The following is a 16799-nucleotide window of genomic DNA, read 5'->3' on the forward strand; positions in this document are numbered from 1 at the left end:
AGCCTTCGCCTTTTTTATCAAGCATGCCACTCAGGGGTAGGTCGCTCAGGGGTCAGCAGGCTTTCACACGTCTAGCCTCTAACGAGGGTTGGAAAGTGGAGAGAGATGTGAGGAGACGTTGGAGGCCAGCTTTAAGGGAGGGGTGGACTAGTGGATTTCAACACCCACCCAAGGGGGAGGAAAAAAAAAAAAAAGGCACACAGGGACGCTAGCACAAAAGCTGTTGTGGCATTCCTGTGAAGCGTAAACTGATGCAGACAAGAACACAGAGTCTCCACTTACCGGAGTGACATTTCCAGGAAACCCAGGGACAAAGCCGTGAAATGTTACATCAATGTAAGAAAGTGACAACGGACACAGGTTTATAACAGATCTCATTTCACTTTTAATGAGGAGAGTCAAGTTGGGCTTTTTTTTTCTTTCTCGCATTTTTAGAAAATAAACCAATAACAATATTACAAATAAGGAAATTGTTACATCATTCACAGGGTTACAGTCAAATGTACATTTTATACATCAAAAACAGGGACCTCCCATGTGTGTCACAGTGGTAAGGGTGGACAGCGGCTCTACGCGAGCCCTGCCTGTCAGAGGGAGAATCGTCCCCTGTCCTTCAAAACAGGATCAGGGCTGAGACACGGGGAAGCTCCGTCACAGCCGTACTGCAGTATCGCCATCCTAACACCAGAGGGCACAGCTATGCTACGGGCAACAGCTCCACGTTTAGGAGTCATTTTCTCTCCTGAACACTTTGGACCATATTTGGAGGACATGGGCCGCTCCAAAGAGAGAGAGAGAGAGAGAGAGTGAGAGAGGGTGAGAGCAGAAGGAGCCAGGGACATCTTGTGTTTACATTCACTGCTCAATGTAACACTGAGACAAAATGGTCTTCCGCTTGCATTTTGCAACTGGCACACAGTTGGTGAATGGTTCTGCGGAGAATGAGAGCATATGCCTTTCACAGCTTGCCGTCGCTCTCGGCTTTTAGCGAAAGGGCTTGTAAACTGTGCGGAGTGCCATGATAGTCATGATTAAACTTACCAGTGGTGAGGGAGGAAAATCTTCGGTGGTTACGATGTACGCGCAGCACAACTGTCACCACCGAAATGACTCCGTTAGTTCTTTTAATAACTCCTCTGTGACATGTGGCTGGTGGCTTTGTATTCACATGCCAGCGAGTCGAGCACACGATATCCAGCCGATCATCTTTGAAAACCTCAGCCCGACTAGCGCAACATGACAAATAACCTAAACATTCCAGCGTCCGTACGCTAGGGTTCTTGCGGCGAGACGATCTAACGCTACGGATTGCTCTCACTCGCTCTCCGTAATATCCTTTCACACTTTTCACAAATCATCTCTCTTTTTTACAACTTTGAAGTTCACACAGCATTCCGGGACGGACAGGTTATGAAACGGAAAGACGGATGAAGCAGTCGGACCCCCGCCGAGATCAAAACTCTGGTTTTAGTAGTTAAGAACACGATGGGAGAAAAATATTCTGTACCAATGAGATCGAAACGCGCCCGTGTAAATACCGAGTCTGTTTTTAGAGCATAAACGCTGTTGCTGAAGGGTTTTTAAAGAGAATATGTGTTACAGATGACTTTGCTGATTAATGAGTTAGAAAAAAAAAGGACGTGAATAATGAAGAACAGATCCAGTACAAGACACAGTGGAAATGGAAGCATCTGATGTAAAAAGAATAAATATTAGAGAAGAGCGCTGTCACATTGCGCCTGAGGACAGGATCTGGCCTGAAGAGAACATATTACTTTGTGGTTACGGATTGGTTTGAGACTCTTATTACATCCATACACGTGGCAATATACGCCGTAGCACACAGCCATTTGTATCTATCAACCTGCTAGAATCTTAAAAAACTCATTTCAAATCTGTAATTCTATCAGAATCATATACTGATGTATGTGTGGTTATATTTTCAGTCGTAAAGTGCACCCCAAAAATATGCAAAACTCACACTGATATCACACAAGTGAAAACGTACCTGAATTATCTTCTATTTTCCATTAGGAGGTTATGACCAAGCACATAGAAATATGATTCCGATTTCTAGACATATGAAGCTTGAAATGGACTACAGTTTGTTTGAGCATATCGGTGATGTTTTGAACGATACAAATTTTAACAAAATATTTTCTTCATTATTCATCTTTTTTTTAATTCATTTTTTATACCGTTTATCCTGTGCAGGTTCGCAGGAATTCTGAAGCCTCTCCCAGGAAACTTTTTTTTCCCCCACAAGGCAGGGTACACCTTGGACAGGGTGCCAATGCATTGCAGGACAAATGCACACAACACACACTCATTCACACACTATGGGGAATTCGGGAATACCAATTAGCCTAATCTTCATGTCTTTGGGAGGAAACTGGTGTACCTAGAGGAAACCCATTGTGCACAGGGAGAACATGAAAACTCAACACGCAAAAAAATCCGAGGCGGGAAACGAGCCCTTGACCCTTGAGGTGCGAGGCCGCAGTGCTAACCACTAAGCCACAGGGGCACCGCGAAACATTTTATTTTTTTTCTAAAGGAAGTGATGCCAAAAGAACTATTTTACGCTTACAAGAAGTAAAATGTCTAGAAAAATGATTATGAAGCCTATGTGTTAGCTTTACTGTTGTCTCTTTTATAGTTTTTCCAGAGTGTTTTCCTCTTTTTCTGCTCTTAGAAGCAGATCAATTCTAGGCAAATGAATATAAACACTAAGTCCTTGAATGTGTGACGACGTCAAATATATCAGTTCACTTCGTTCAAAAGCAGTGCATTTTTCAGAAGGGTATTAGGCAGGGGTGATGGCAGTGTGCCAGGTTGCGGGTAAAGGCATGTAGAGGTGACGTCGTTGCGGTTGTGCCGATTTATTACAACGGCAAACAGCCTTCAGATGACGTTCCTCCTGTCAATTTCACTTTGCAACTGAAATTCAAACATAATGCATACACTCCTCTCTAATGCAAATTGTTTGATTTGGTATGCAAACAGAGATGAGAAAATGAAAGAAAGCAGGAAAGGAAAGAGGAAAAGAAAAAAAAAACCGGAAGAGGTGGTACTATTAGGAAGACCGAGTGACCATTAAATATTGGCACACTGAAGCAGGAGTTAAGGTTCTTGCAAAATCAGTGAATAGTTTCAGAAAGTTCGGAAGAGATAATTCGTGTCTCTGTCCATCAGTTTATTAAATAGTCACACTGATTTATGTAACCACTGTGAGCAAAATCCTGACGTCCCATATTAAATAAATAAGAACCTCGTCTTCAGAGGAAAAAAGAAAAGGTCTGGTTAGGCAAAAGGAATGATGAAAATGGGATTGATCAAAAGAAGGAAACCTGCGGCTTATGCCTACTGGAGATAGAAATCTACAGTACATATATAAATACAGCATGGTGGCTCTAGAGATAAGCAGATATTCTTATGGAACAATTCATGTAATAAATGGGACCGAATGAAGATGCACGGCAGAAACGGCTCTGATCCATCTGTGGTCAGAAAATCGGCGCCAGATGAGCACCGCACCGTATTAATCAGTTCACATCGCTCCACTCGAAGCACTGAATCAGCCAACTTATGAAAAAAAGAGCTTATGTGAACTGAAGTGTGGTCGGAGCGACTAGCTGCGCTGTACCGCGGGGGTTTTAAATGTATTAAAGATGTACGTCAACCCTGAGGTTATGGAGCGGAGGAAGTCTCTGGTGAGCTGAGCTAGACAAAGTGTAATTGAGCACTGTTAACCACAAGTGACCTCCATGCCAGGACACACGCACGCACTCACACACACGCACATCATGTAGCACAGCTGGAGGTGTCTGTGGTTTTAGTGTCTGCTCAGTATTTGCCGCACTGCCCACTATGACCATTCTTAAGGATGGATCCCACAGCTCCCATCGTCCCTCTCTAATAGAATAAAGGCCCAGATTTAACAGCTCTTAATTCATTTTTCAACAACAACAACAACAACAAAAAATTCTGTACACTAAAATCCAACACGTATTTCTTACATGGATATTTACATGGTTTTCATGTTTTATGCTATTCATGTTGGTAAAAAGGCAAAAATCTTAAGTACCATTGGAGACACACAGGGATGGGTACGAGTGTCTGTTAGCTTTCTGTCCAGTCACATGTAAAACATAGTACTGCACTCATCCTCATATTCGGGAGTGATTTATCCACTTATTGTGTGTCCTAATGGTACCTTTTTTCCAATACCATCGGCACGGCCAGTGGAATCATTATAACACTAAGCATGTGTATACCGTCCCAATGGAAAACGCCATGTTCTAAAAATGACCTCCTCATTTGATTGTTTAATACTAGGTTGAACTCTTAGAAGATGAAACTGTGTAAGAAAATCTAAACTTATGTTCATTCAGAGTCCTTCTATGTAAAATTGTAACTAACTGAAAAAAACAAAAGAAAACAAAAAACACCCTAAGCCATTTCTTTTATCTCTACATATTTGAAGGGAATCAATATATGTTTCCTGCACTAAATTTATTAAAATCCACAACAAACAGGGGAAAATAATAATATTAACAATAAAAAAAGAACCATATTCTATAATATGAACCCCATCATTGCTTGAATGAAAACAGTCACACACTTGGTGACGACATTGATGATGTCCCAATGTCGAGTGCATCTGATATGTACAGAAGGACCTACGAGCTATGAGGTAGGACAGAGCGATGTCCTATTTGGCAGGTTATGACTTCTGTAGAAAGAAAGAAAAATTGTAATAATAATAATAATAATGGTCCTTTTTTTCCAATGGTGACTGGAAGCAGAGGGAATCTTCATTACAAAGTCATAATCACACTGTCAATGAGATTACTATTTAGAAGAGAAGACTTTTTTTGTGTTTTTTTTTTTCTTTTTTGTATTTTTTCCGGATGATTTAAACAGCTAAACAACAGAAGTGTCTTTTTTTTCTCTGTGGCAGTCAAAAGGATGTTTCCATTTAATGGTGTTCATCTGCTTTTCTCTGCCTTTGCAACGATGGCACAAGGATTATGGTTCCATGGTTTCTTCCATTTGTAGCCTCTGAGTAGGCAGTCAATATTCCTATTGAACGATTTCCACAATAAAGCAGAATGACGGAGCACTTTGTGTGGTCTTGTATTTTTCTATTCGTTGTATTCGGCCCTTTTAAAGGGTAGCCTTTCATTGAAATCCATCTACAAATTTACACACATCTATATATATATATATAGATCCTTATCATATAGATCCTTTCTGTCCATGTAGCTCTTTTCCTTTAAAAAACCTTTTAAAAAAATTATTAAAAAGAACCTAGATGACAAAAAAAAAGAAGAAGAAGAATTATAAGGAAGCAAGAGCAAGAAGATGAACATGCTCTTGATTGGTGAAAATTCCTCCTTGCTATGTTTTTTTGGCAGTCGTGACAACTGATGGATGGGGAAGAAGTGTTGTCGATTTCTGTGGGACGACACTTTCGTAGTGTGAGCCCGAAAGTCTGGATGGTTTTGTAGGGGAATGGGGAGAACATGGAGGGCAGGGTTAGGAACAGACGACCAGAGGAAAAAATGGTGGCCTAGAGGAAGGAAAATCAGGCTCAGTACACATCCCCCTCCATCTGTCCGCTTGTCCCTCCTGCCTCCGTGTGCAGGATTAGGCCTTGAGGTCAAACCTCTACCGACTGAATCTGGTTCATCTGCGCCCTCATCATCTGCACGCTGTTGAGGATTTTCTTTTGGTGACCTGCTAGAGTCACGCCCACCCTGAGGATGTCCCTGCCGGGCACACACACACACACACACACACACACAAACACACACATCAGCAACGATATCAGGAAAAACATGTAGTGCTTCTACATAAACCACCATCCGAATGCCAAAATAAACACAGCATGTCAACTCAAAATTAAATGGACTCCTTCCAAGCATGATCCACATGGGATGCTTTGAGATAAGTAAAAAAAAAAAAAAAAGGTCAGATCTTTATTTTTGGTGGGATGTGTGTCTGGTTTGTTCAGGTATCCAGTGAAAACCAGTGATTTAAGGAGAAGAGAATGTGACAGAGCATCACTGTGCATCAAATTTTCTGTAGAGGGTTGAGTTCGAAATGCTCAGAAACAATGAAGATTTTAAAACAAATATTTACTAAACATCTCTGAAAGCGGGGTTTATTTAGAGGCGTACTATATTCATCTGATGACAACCATGATTACTAAGATGAAATCCAGATTTCCAGAATATATTTACATGTCATCGTGTACAATGTCAGAGAAAACAAAAGCCTTATTCATCCTGAAAACACCCCAACTCCAAACAATGGAGAACACAAAGAGGTCTGCTAATGTTGGGTTTTATATTAAACCTGAATGGTTTCACCTTCAGATCCCTCTCGCATTCTCTCTCTCGCCTGCTCTCTCTCTCTCTCTATTACACACTTACTCTCACTTTCAATAGCACTTACTCCATTGTCATCTGTGAGACCAGATCGAAGCTGGTGAAGTCAGCGTTGGCAAAGTTGTCCTTGTACTGGCCCATCTTTATAGCATCCAGCCAGTCATCAACGTTCCTGAAGCTGGAGAAGTCAGGCATGCTGCGGTCAAGCAAGGGCAGGTGCACACTGCGCAGAACAAAGAGTGGTCGGGTCACCCTTACACTTTTTGTTGTTGCATTTATTCTGCGGTTTGTCTGCTTTGATGTTTTAAATAAATATTACTTATAAAAATCAAGTAATGCTGATAAGGGTCACAGAACTTGTTGTTTCATTTTCTTTTGTAATTTAATTTAAAAAGTGATGTAAATTTCATATATTTTAGATGTAAAGTAAAATATTTCAAGCCTTATTTGAAACTTTTCAAAAAAATTTCTCAAATTATTTGAATATTTGCTAAAATCAATCAACAAATTATTGACAATACAGAAATTCTGAAAATTAATTTTTTTTTATGCCCGCTATACTTGGTCAGGGCTTCTTTAGCATGAATTACTGCATCAATGCGGCATTGCATTTAAGCGATCAGCGTGTGGCGCTGTTGAGGCATTACTGCAGATCAACTTGCTTTGATAGCAGCCTTCAGCTCGTCTGTACAGTATTGTTGGGTCGAGTGTTTCTTATCCTCTGACATTATCTCTTGTTTATAAATGGCTTGATACTAGAAATGCAGCAGTTGTAGCCCATTTCCTGAAAATGTCTATGTGTGGTGGGTCTTCATGCACTGACTCCAGCCTCACTCCACTCCTTGTGTAGCTGTCCAAAGTTCTTGAATCAGCTTTGATTTACTTTTCTTTATTATATATTTGGGAATTTTTCCAGATTTCTCTTTAGTCGTAGCCAATTCCCACCAACCATTAGGGCACTGCCTATCAAGGCTACAACTACCAACCAGGGAAGATGAAGACGTGTTCCCTCAGAGCCATGTGTCATAGTGAAACCACATTGTGCTCACTGCACTGTAACTGTTTATTAGACAAATTGTAAGGCATTTTAGTGAAATTGTGGCCTAACAATATGTGATTTTATTTTCTAAGATGCACTGTACTTGTGCAACTGGACCGTCTAACTCTTCAACCTATTTTAATATTCTTTGATTCAGACATGTGAAAATATGAGCTGCATATTCTTTCTATAGAGACTATTATTCAGACTCTTTATAATCCATTCATGTGTTAAATTTGCCGAAGTCTGAAGACGAACTGGCAAAAGGACTAGTACGTAAATAACTTATATGAATAGAAAATATCTTGCAGTGAATATGTAGGTTCATATGTGAATATGCACAAAAATATCCACTCTCTAAGCTTTAAACTCAGTCAAATAGTTAGTTATACATAGGACTGAGGGCAACGTCTCAAAATAATTTTAGATGCTTTAAAAATATGTTGAAATGTATATGTTTAAACTCTAAAACAGCAAGTTGTTTCAAATCCAGCACTGGCACACCCACATCTTAGTGTCTTTTGCCCCTGAACAAAAAGTGCCAAATACTTAATATCAGACTGTAACAGTTATATTTTATTAGAAGTGTTTTACACGGTAAGTATACCTAACATGGCAGCGGCTCATCGTGCGTTACATGCAAATGTTTGCTGATGGTCTTACCCCGAAGAAAGAGGTGTCATGGCCTTTAGCATGTTGGGGTTACGGATCATCTTGTCCAGGTTGTTAACAATCTGGCTGAATTTGGGACGATTATTGCGGTCCTTCTGCCAGCAATCGAGCATGAGCTGGTGCAGGGCACTGGGACAGTCCATCGGGGGAGGCAGCCTGTAGTCCTGCTCAATAGCATTGATTACCTAAAAGGAGACAGACAGATGTCCAGGGTCTTTAGGAGATGTCTAAAGGTCTTGGGTTCAGGAGTGGAAGTGGAACACAGCACACATTATACAGCAGAAAGTGGGGCCTGTGATATTTTTGTTTTTATGTATGATACAAGGTACACATAAATAAAAAAAATCTGGAGCACAACTCCTGACTCTTGTCCAAATCCAAATGTCTCAAGCAAAATAGATATATCCACCCAAACAACTGCTTTACTCCATCTGTGGCCAATCTTGTGTTTTCTTCCTACAGCTCAGACACAAACCTCTGAAAGACTCAAGACAGTGGCTGAAGTGGAACTGCACTCAGTTTGTGTGTGTGTGTGTGTGTGTGTGTGTGTGAGAGAGAAAGAGAGAGTGAGAGGTCAGCAGGTTAAGTGTGGTCAAGGGAGTGTACATAGTTTTTGTTTGGCTGTATAATATAATGCAGTAGGACAAATGTGGACATTTAATGATGATTTGTGGGCTTTTACTGAGCCTAAGTGGATACCAGGCTGTCTCCACTGTTGTGAAATGAACATATCACAAACTTTATACCTCTCTGTTGGTTTTCTTTGTCTTGTTTATAGACTCAAGTGAAACCGTACATTTTCTCAATATAAATCTGATCCACTCCACTTACTCATTGTGTGGTGTTGTGTACTAACACCATTTCTTTCAATTTTTTTACACACTAAATTGACCTTGAGTCTTAGCAGTAGAGTAAAGAAAAAGAAATATTATTATCATAAATATATAATGTCCTGTTTTCACGTCAAGAATTTCAATAAATTGATGCAACATCCTGTCAGAAATGTTCCAAAGCTTTTGAAAAATAACTAGCACTTAGCTTGTCAAACTATCTGTGATTTTGATTACATATGTAATGTTTGAATTCTAATTTGATATTGGATATCTATATAAATACAAGTAAGGTTTTCAATAACATCTTTGTACTGTATGTCTGTATGTCTATATGTCTGTCTGTATGTACAATATGTCCAGCCAGAGTTTGTCACAGCAACATTCAAGTCCTTCAGAATTTGCCTGATGTTAAACCTGCGCCATAAATGAAACCAAAATGTTGAGTAGTAATTGGGACGTTATGAGCAGTTATTTGCCAGATTATAAACCACAAGTTTTGACTGCACAGTGCGCATGCTTCAAACTGCGGGCGCGTCTTAAATTGACCACTGGACCGAATTTTATAAAACATTTGCAGTACTTAAATGCCTGAAGTTTAACCTGCACCATAGGTGAAATCAAAATAGTAGGTAAAAGTGATGTTATGAATGGAGATGTGTGCCGGATTTAAGAGAAGTAACTAGTAAAACGAGGCATAAGATAGTCAATCTTACAAAATGTTATTTCTTTGTATTAACAAGTAAGGCAGAGAGTTCTGCTGTACAGAAAGACAGGTAGACATGTATGTGGGCTTCAATCTAAAATAATTACATCACTGATTACATTAAAGCTGATCAGCCTATTTTTTAGCTTTAATCCTTTTAACTATTTCTACAAACTCTTTAACCATAAACTTCCACTAGTTTACTATACATTTATCTCATCCTTAAAAAACAAATTTAGATTGATATACATCCTAAGAGAAACATATAGAAATCATAGGTCTGTTTATAACAGCTCCCCTTTTTAGGAAACAATGGACAAACATGCTTTGTGTTCAGCAAATGACTAAAATCATTGGATCTTGAATGATGAATGCTGATCCACTTACATTCCTATAATGCAGCCATTTTTAGCTCATCCTTGTGTTAGCGCATTTTAGCCATTAGTAGCCCTCGGTAAATGAAATAAATCACCATAATATTTCAGATCGAGAGACAACTCTGGCAATTACTTAATGCTTTTCAACCCAAAGAAACCTTCATAGTTGCTTTAGCGGTATATCATTGCTCTGATTCAGTCCAGGTAAATTGCCAAGTAAGTTTTAAGGCACTTGGCTGGGCAGTTAAGATGCACTTGTATATTGAGGTATTCATCCTGCCGCTAGCGTCTGCAGACACATCATCAATAAAGATAAATGAGCCCCTTCCACTAGCAGCCGTCCACGCGCATGCCACCATGTTTCGCTGATGAATGTGTATTCTTTGGATCATGAGCAGAATTTTTTCCCTTAAATTTAAATCATTTTATGAGAGTTTTAATGCCATCTTATTTGTTTGGAAGACTTTGTCCCTGAATTCTACAGGTTCCAGGACAAATGGTACCTTGCCTGTCTTTTTACCTGCTAACCAGAGATATATGGAGCAAGAAATATTATGTTTCTTGCCTGCCACTTTATTATTTATTGCTACATTTAACAAATATTTAAATATACCAAAGTCACTCTAAGGACATGGTAGTATGAAATCTATCAAATATGGACATTGTACTGAATAAAATAAGATACAGATCATTTCGTCCTGCACTTCATGTCATTTGCGTTAAAACGATTCAAATAACCCGTATTTGGAAAACACATAAATTTGGTGGATAAGTGCTTTCAAAGTCAAAATTCAGAAGAATAAGTTGCTATTGCAATCAAAACCAGCAATATATTTCCCTCCACACTCAAGAAGTTATTCTTTTACTTGTTAGATAGATTAGATCTAAACGTATTTGCTTCATTGGAGTTCAATCTTCCTGTATTTTTCTTTCCTGACAAACGATTTTATTAGGATAAGTTATTGATGCTGGTGTGATAAATGATTTATGCTTTGAGAGGCTGTTAATGCCAGCTTGGAAAATAAATATGGAAATCTGTCAGAGGTGTTACTGTTACTTGTGTAATGGCCTGTGCTTATGACACTAGTGATAATTAATAGCTCCAGTGACTTAAAGTAATAGCACAACATTGTATAATATTTGCTATTACAAAATAATATCATTACGGTCATAACAAGAATGTGAAAACAGAATTTACATATTGAACATTTCCCTAGTAAGCCATCATATTTTGGGAATGACAAACCAAGCACTGGTTTTGTATTAACTCTTCAGTGAAATTAATACCTAATTTCTATTTCCATCGAGAAATCTACATCCAGTATCATAACTAATGTTGTAATATATGTATAAAATAAAATTATTATATTTTTCATCCAACATACAGTAATAGTGCAGGGCTGACAATAAAACCATTATGAAACCATGAAACACCCTACACCAATACCATAACTACCATTATCGCTTATATAATAACCTGATTAAATAAAAAAAAAAAAAATTAAAAGTCTGTCTGCTTCATTAAGTTAAAAGTAGACAAGACACAAATGCATGTACAGTTTTTTTTTACAGCTTGCACTATACAGTACACTTCAACTTCAGCAGTACAGTACATTCAAAGGCTATGTGTTTGTATAAAAATACACAAGTACACTACATGTCCTGATGCAGTGATAAGAGCCTGGAAGCCAGACAGGGGCTTGCTTCACTGCAAGAAACCAAGGATTGATTTTTTCTCTTCATAAATGCACTGTGATCATTATCCCTGTCTGAAGGGGACCCAGGGAAGCAATTTATCATCACTCACACACACACATACACAAGCTATTAATCAGGAGAACATATTTGTCTGAAATAAGACTCATGTAAGCTTACAAACTGTTGGACTGTGTGATGGTCTTTCATTTATTTATTTATTTATTTATTTTTGAGAGGGAATCTGAGAGAAGTGAATACGGAGTAACTGATACTAGGCATGATGCTGTTTTAGGGCTGACATCCAGCAGTGTTTTACATGTTTTTTAATTTTTTTTGCAGTCGGATTTCATCCTCTGCAGCTTTCAAATGTAATCCACACGCTGAGTAAAAGTCTTATGTTTCGAAAAATGTACTAAAAACTATGAAAGGAAAATCCCTCTGTGTTTAGTTATGGTTCATCCTTGCTATTAACTGCTTTATGTTCGTAAGAGAGTGAATTTCTCAACATGGTACTATAAGCGACTGAATCCTGAATGACGCACCACAGTGGCAAAAAAGAAGCCGAGATTCACAGCAAACTGAAGGAAAAGGTATCGGGACCGTCTGAGACACACCATGCTCCAGCCCATTATATAGGGCATTATAGAATTTCATTCAGTGCCTGATTAATCTCATCCAACTGCCTCCAACTCATAGCCCGATGGGGCAATGGAACGCTATCTGGAGCTGCTAATAAGATAACCGCTGAGATCTGCACTCTCTCTTAGCACATTAGCGTTCACTCTTTGAGTTTCAAACTATTTTCATTATCTGGACCCGTAATTTGCTTTCCCCTCAGCCACCCAGGGGGATGCTGAAAATGGAAGCTGCAGTCAAGGGCAGGAACAGTTAGCGCAGCCCCGTGCTTTGCATATGAAATACACTTCTTGCTCACAAGTAACTGTGTAAGGAGTTTATGTTAGGATTACTGTGTTTGATTTAAGACTGTATACAATCCCTAATCTGTTTTGATGAATCTTATTTCAGGCACGAGGTTAAAGCAGCGAAAAAACTACGATCTTAACACAGTCACGTTACACGAATTTACAACCACCACACGGAGAACGGGCCTAGGGTTTAATCTTGTGCCATAAAGTAGACCCTATAGAGTCTGGTGCAGTTTCAGCAGACGTAGGACTCTGGGTCTCAGCCTCGAATGATGCACGGCAGATTTATGATGCACCACCAATGCTGCTGTTTACCTTTCCTTCTGATTCCACACTGTAGCGCTGCCCTTATCCATCACTCACAGTGAGGCCATGGGTCCTGCTGAGACACCCCACTGGCTGTCTGGTATAAGTAAGTAAATCAGGATAAGGAACAGGTAGTGGATTAATAGTGTGATTTAAATGTGTAATTTCAGGTCCTGATGTTTAAAAAGGATAATTTAAGGCTACACCTTTAATTTTTTGACTTATCAGAGCATAATATAAAGGGTTTAAATGATGTGTACTGGGTCATTGTCTGAATATTACAACAAAAAAAAAAACATATATGCCAGTCAGTCAGCTAGATAAACTAGATGAACTAGTGTGACAAATGGATATGCATATCATGACTGCTTTTCAGATTAAACCATGTGTGACCATGAATTACTATAGTATATTCAATCCATGAGTTGACTTTCTAGAGGAAATGAATATATTAAAGCTATGAGTTATGGTTCCCAGGATCTATTTTGTGGCCACAAACTACGTAACTTGTGGAAACTATTGTACTTCTAAATGACTGAGAGAAAGAGAAATCAATTGAATCAGACCACAGTGACCTACGCATGGAGATGATTAACACTACACTTACACTATACTTCAACCTTGGAATGACGCATTAAACCACACCGGAGTCATTTGTGTTGCAACATGGATATACCATTACCCTGCATCGCATTAAGAGAAATCTTCAACTGGAAGAATTCTTAATTATGATGCTCCTACAACGTTACAGTACTTGCGGGCTTAAAACAGTCCATGACCATGAGAGACTTAGTATGTGACCTTGAAATATTAATTAGTGGCTTCAATACACATTATGATGTTATAACATTATAACCGTTAGCAATAAAACCAATTAGGTTTAGCGTTTCCCCTTGTGCCGCCAGAGCGGCTCTGGTCGCTGCGTCAGACGTGGGTGGCCGCGAGCCTGTCGCCAATTTACTGGTGTATAGATGGTGATCAATGTTTATGTCACATGTCAGTGGTCATAATGTTATGGCTAATATATGCACCTTAAAGGTAGCTTGTGTTCATGATGCATGCAAAGTGGTAGCAAACATTGATTAAATTGAAAATATGGATAATCACACAGTATTATCACATAAGATTAATTTAAAACACTTAATGATGGTTTTGGAGTGATACATTTAGTAAAACCCGGATTTCTTTGCATCTACAATCAAATCAAGCTCTACTTAGAAATATAAAGATCATATCAAGGACACAAAGTCTGCTTCAAAAGGACTGAATACAATATTGAGCAGTGTAATTCAAGTAATTACTAGATTGCATAGTAAGAAAATAGCATCTGGATAAAATGATGTGTAAAACAAATTGAGCTGGGTACATACATCCTGATTAGTCATGTCCCAGTATGGCCTCTCTCCGTAGGACATCACTTCCCACATGACAATGCCGTAACTCCATACGTCACTGGCTGAGGTGAATTTTCTGTACTGGATGGCTTCTGGTGCCGTCCAGCGGATGGGGATTTTCCCACCCTGTCACACAGAATCAAAGGTGTAAAGAGAATAAATGCATTCATTCATTGGAATTTACTGAATAAGAACTTGGTCACACTGTAACTACACCATAAAAACAGTAATAAGATGTTACTGTGAAGTTTAAGACTCGATTAAGAGCTGTACAAAACAGCCTAATTAAGAGCGCTCACCAGAGCACTGGTGTAGGTGGGGTCAGACGTGTCATCCTCCAGGAAGCGTGAGAGCCCAAAGTCTGACACCTTACACACCAGGTTGCTGTTAACTAGGATGTTCCGGGCTGCCAGGTCACGGTGCACGTAATTCATATCAGCGAGGTACTTCATTCCTGAGGCAATACCACGCAGCATGCCTACTAGCTGGATCACAGTGAACTGCCCATCGTTTTGCTGTAAAATAGATAGATAGATATAAAAAAAAAAAGAGTCTGAATATTATGCAGACTAATCTGGATGGTTCCTAACTTCCTAACAGGGGCTTGGAAATGACAGCAAAAAATTTCAGGATTAGTCTGTACTGGTTTAAGTTTCTCTGTCGTTTTATTTATCTTTTTTTTTATTAGGTCTAGGCTTGAGGGAAGACTCTATGAGACAGAAAGTGTTCTGGTGTTTGCTAAGTTGGATGAGAGAGCAGATGTTGCCTGTCCCATACTGAGCCCGGATAAATCCTTCAGCTGTTCTCCAAGACTGTCATAAAGTCCCGAAGAAGGGGCTCCTGCTGCTTTGACCCAGCTGTGGCTCCAGCTGCACCCATCTGCAGACCCACCGCATGAACCACAGGAGATGAGAGCAGCAGGCTTCGTGCAGACAGACAGACACGAGTCAAGTGTGTAGACATGTCCGTATATTTGCTGGTTTGTGTATTACGTTTGTTTTCGGGCAACATTTTTATTGTTTTCAAAATTTGGAAGAAAGAAGAATAAATCAAAATGAATACAACTGAAAATACATTTTATCTTTTTAAGGGTTTTTTTTTGGAATGTATTTGTAACATTTACATTAAAATGTCAAAATTTGGCAAAGAATATACAAATCTAAAAATTCACAAACTAAGTTACAAACAAAATATTATTAAAATAGAAATATATAAAAATATATAATTTACACAAAGTGTAATTGTATGAAATTAAGTGGTGAGTGTCTTTGTCCATGTTCAGTCAGTGTCCGTCAGTGTTATTGTCCATGTTCTAAAGTGCAATTTAGTCCTCGTGTGCATACTGTATATGTGAAGATGAATGTATAGAATGTTGTTAGTCTTTCGACTGCTCCTGTTAAGGGGTGGCCACAGCAGACCAATTGATCCACACAACAAACCCAATTTGGCACAGGTTTTATGCCGGATACATCCTTCCCATTTCATCCGAGCTTGGGACCGGCACTGCATCCAGTTGCTGGGTGTTTGGGCATTGGAAGGAAATCGAATGCTGGCCTTTCACATGGTATGCGAGAAACCTAGCACTAAGCCACCAATGCCCACTATGAATGTGCAATATTATTCCCACCCCGATGTACCACTGTATGTAGATTGTCATTCTAATAGTCTTTTCATGGTAAATTAGCCCTGTTTATTAATAACAGGACCCAGAATTACTAAATGTCTGGCTTGTGATGTTAATCATTGTGTACCTAAAGGGACATATGCTCATAAAGCTAATATTGCAATTATTACTGTTAGCATATGCTGCTAAGAAGTTCTCACAGGACGTACTAAAACCCTCACTCACTCAAAACCCTTCCTCCTCATTAAACACCATGGGCTCCTCCTCACACCCCTGCCATCTCCTAATTTATCACCCTCATTCCAAACCTCCACAGCAATTAACTTCCATAAATTATTCATAAGTTTCAAATCCTTCACAAATACAAACCACCGGTCTAATCTCCCTGCACTGTTTGCATACAGTTTAATTAAAGGGACTCGTGGTCTAAACTAATTTCGATCCATAACCTGAGCAAAGTACGTGTTCTGGTTTTCTTGATTATATGTTTGTACGATTATTACAAGTCTTATCTGAACCGTGTCGGTGTTTAAGTGATCTCATTTCACATTAGAATGTGCGTGGATTTCACATCTGTAAAAATCCAATGAAACTCTTGAATACGATCTTGGCATTTGTTGTTTCTTAGTGTTTCTGGGGGCTTTAAATTTAATATCAAAAAAGTCATGTCCTTTCCAGTTTGAATATTGCTACAGATAATAACATCGTGTTACACCCCACATTTATTGGTTAGATTCCATTTGTAGTACAGATCACCCACCCACTGGCCAGCTTCAGCATTTTTTACAACACCATATGTAGTTTTTTAAGACTTTTAAAGGAAAGTCTTTGT

The 16799-nt window shown here is 39.0% G+C and overlaps 1 protein-coding gene across 3 annotated transcripts in view; it reads right to left on the reverse strand.

Moving 5' to 3' along the window:
- Positions 1-403: 403 nt before the first annotated feature.
- ephb2b (eph receptor B2b) overlaps positions 404-16799 on the reverse strand; it is a 154622-nt gene continuing 138226 nt past the window's right edge. For all 3 annotated transcript variants that reach the window (XM_053483769.1, XM_053483770.1, XM_053483768.1), the window contains exons 12-16: positions 14643-14858; positions 14320-14469; positions 8098-8291; positions 6463-6618; positions 404-5774 (exon numbers count right to left, since the gene is read on the reverse strand). In XM_053483769.1, the coding sequence (XP_053339744.1) occupies positions 5666-5774; positions 6463-6618; positions 8098-8291; positions 14320-14469; positions 14643-14858 (825 nt within the window). In that variant the 3' untranslated portion in view covers positions 404-5665. The remainder of the gene's footprint in view (positions 5775-6462; positions 6619-8097; positions 8292-14319; positions 14470-14642; positions 14859-16799) is intronic.

This window comes from Clarias gariepinus, chromosome 23 (assembly GCF_024256425.1).
Source record: "Clarias gariepinus isolate MV-2021 ecotype Netherlands chromosome 23, CGAR_prim_01v2, whole genome shotgun sequence".
NCBI classification, from domain to species: domain Eukaryota; kingdom Metazoa; phylum Chordata; class Actinopteri; order Siluriformes; family Clariidae; genus Clarias; species Clarias gariepinus.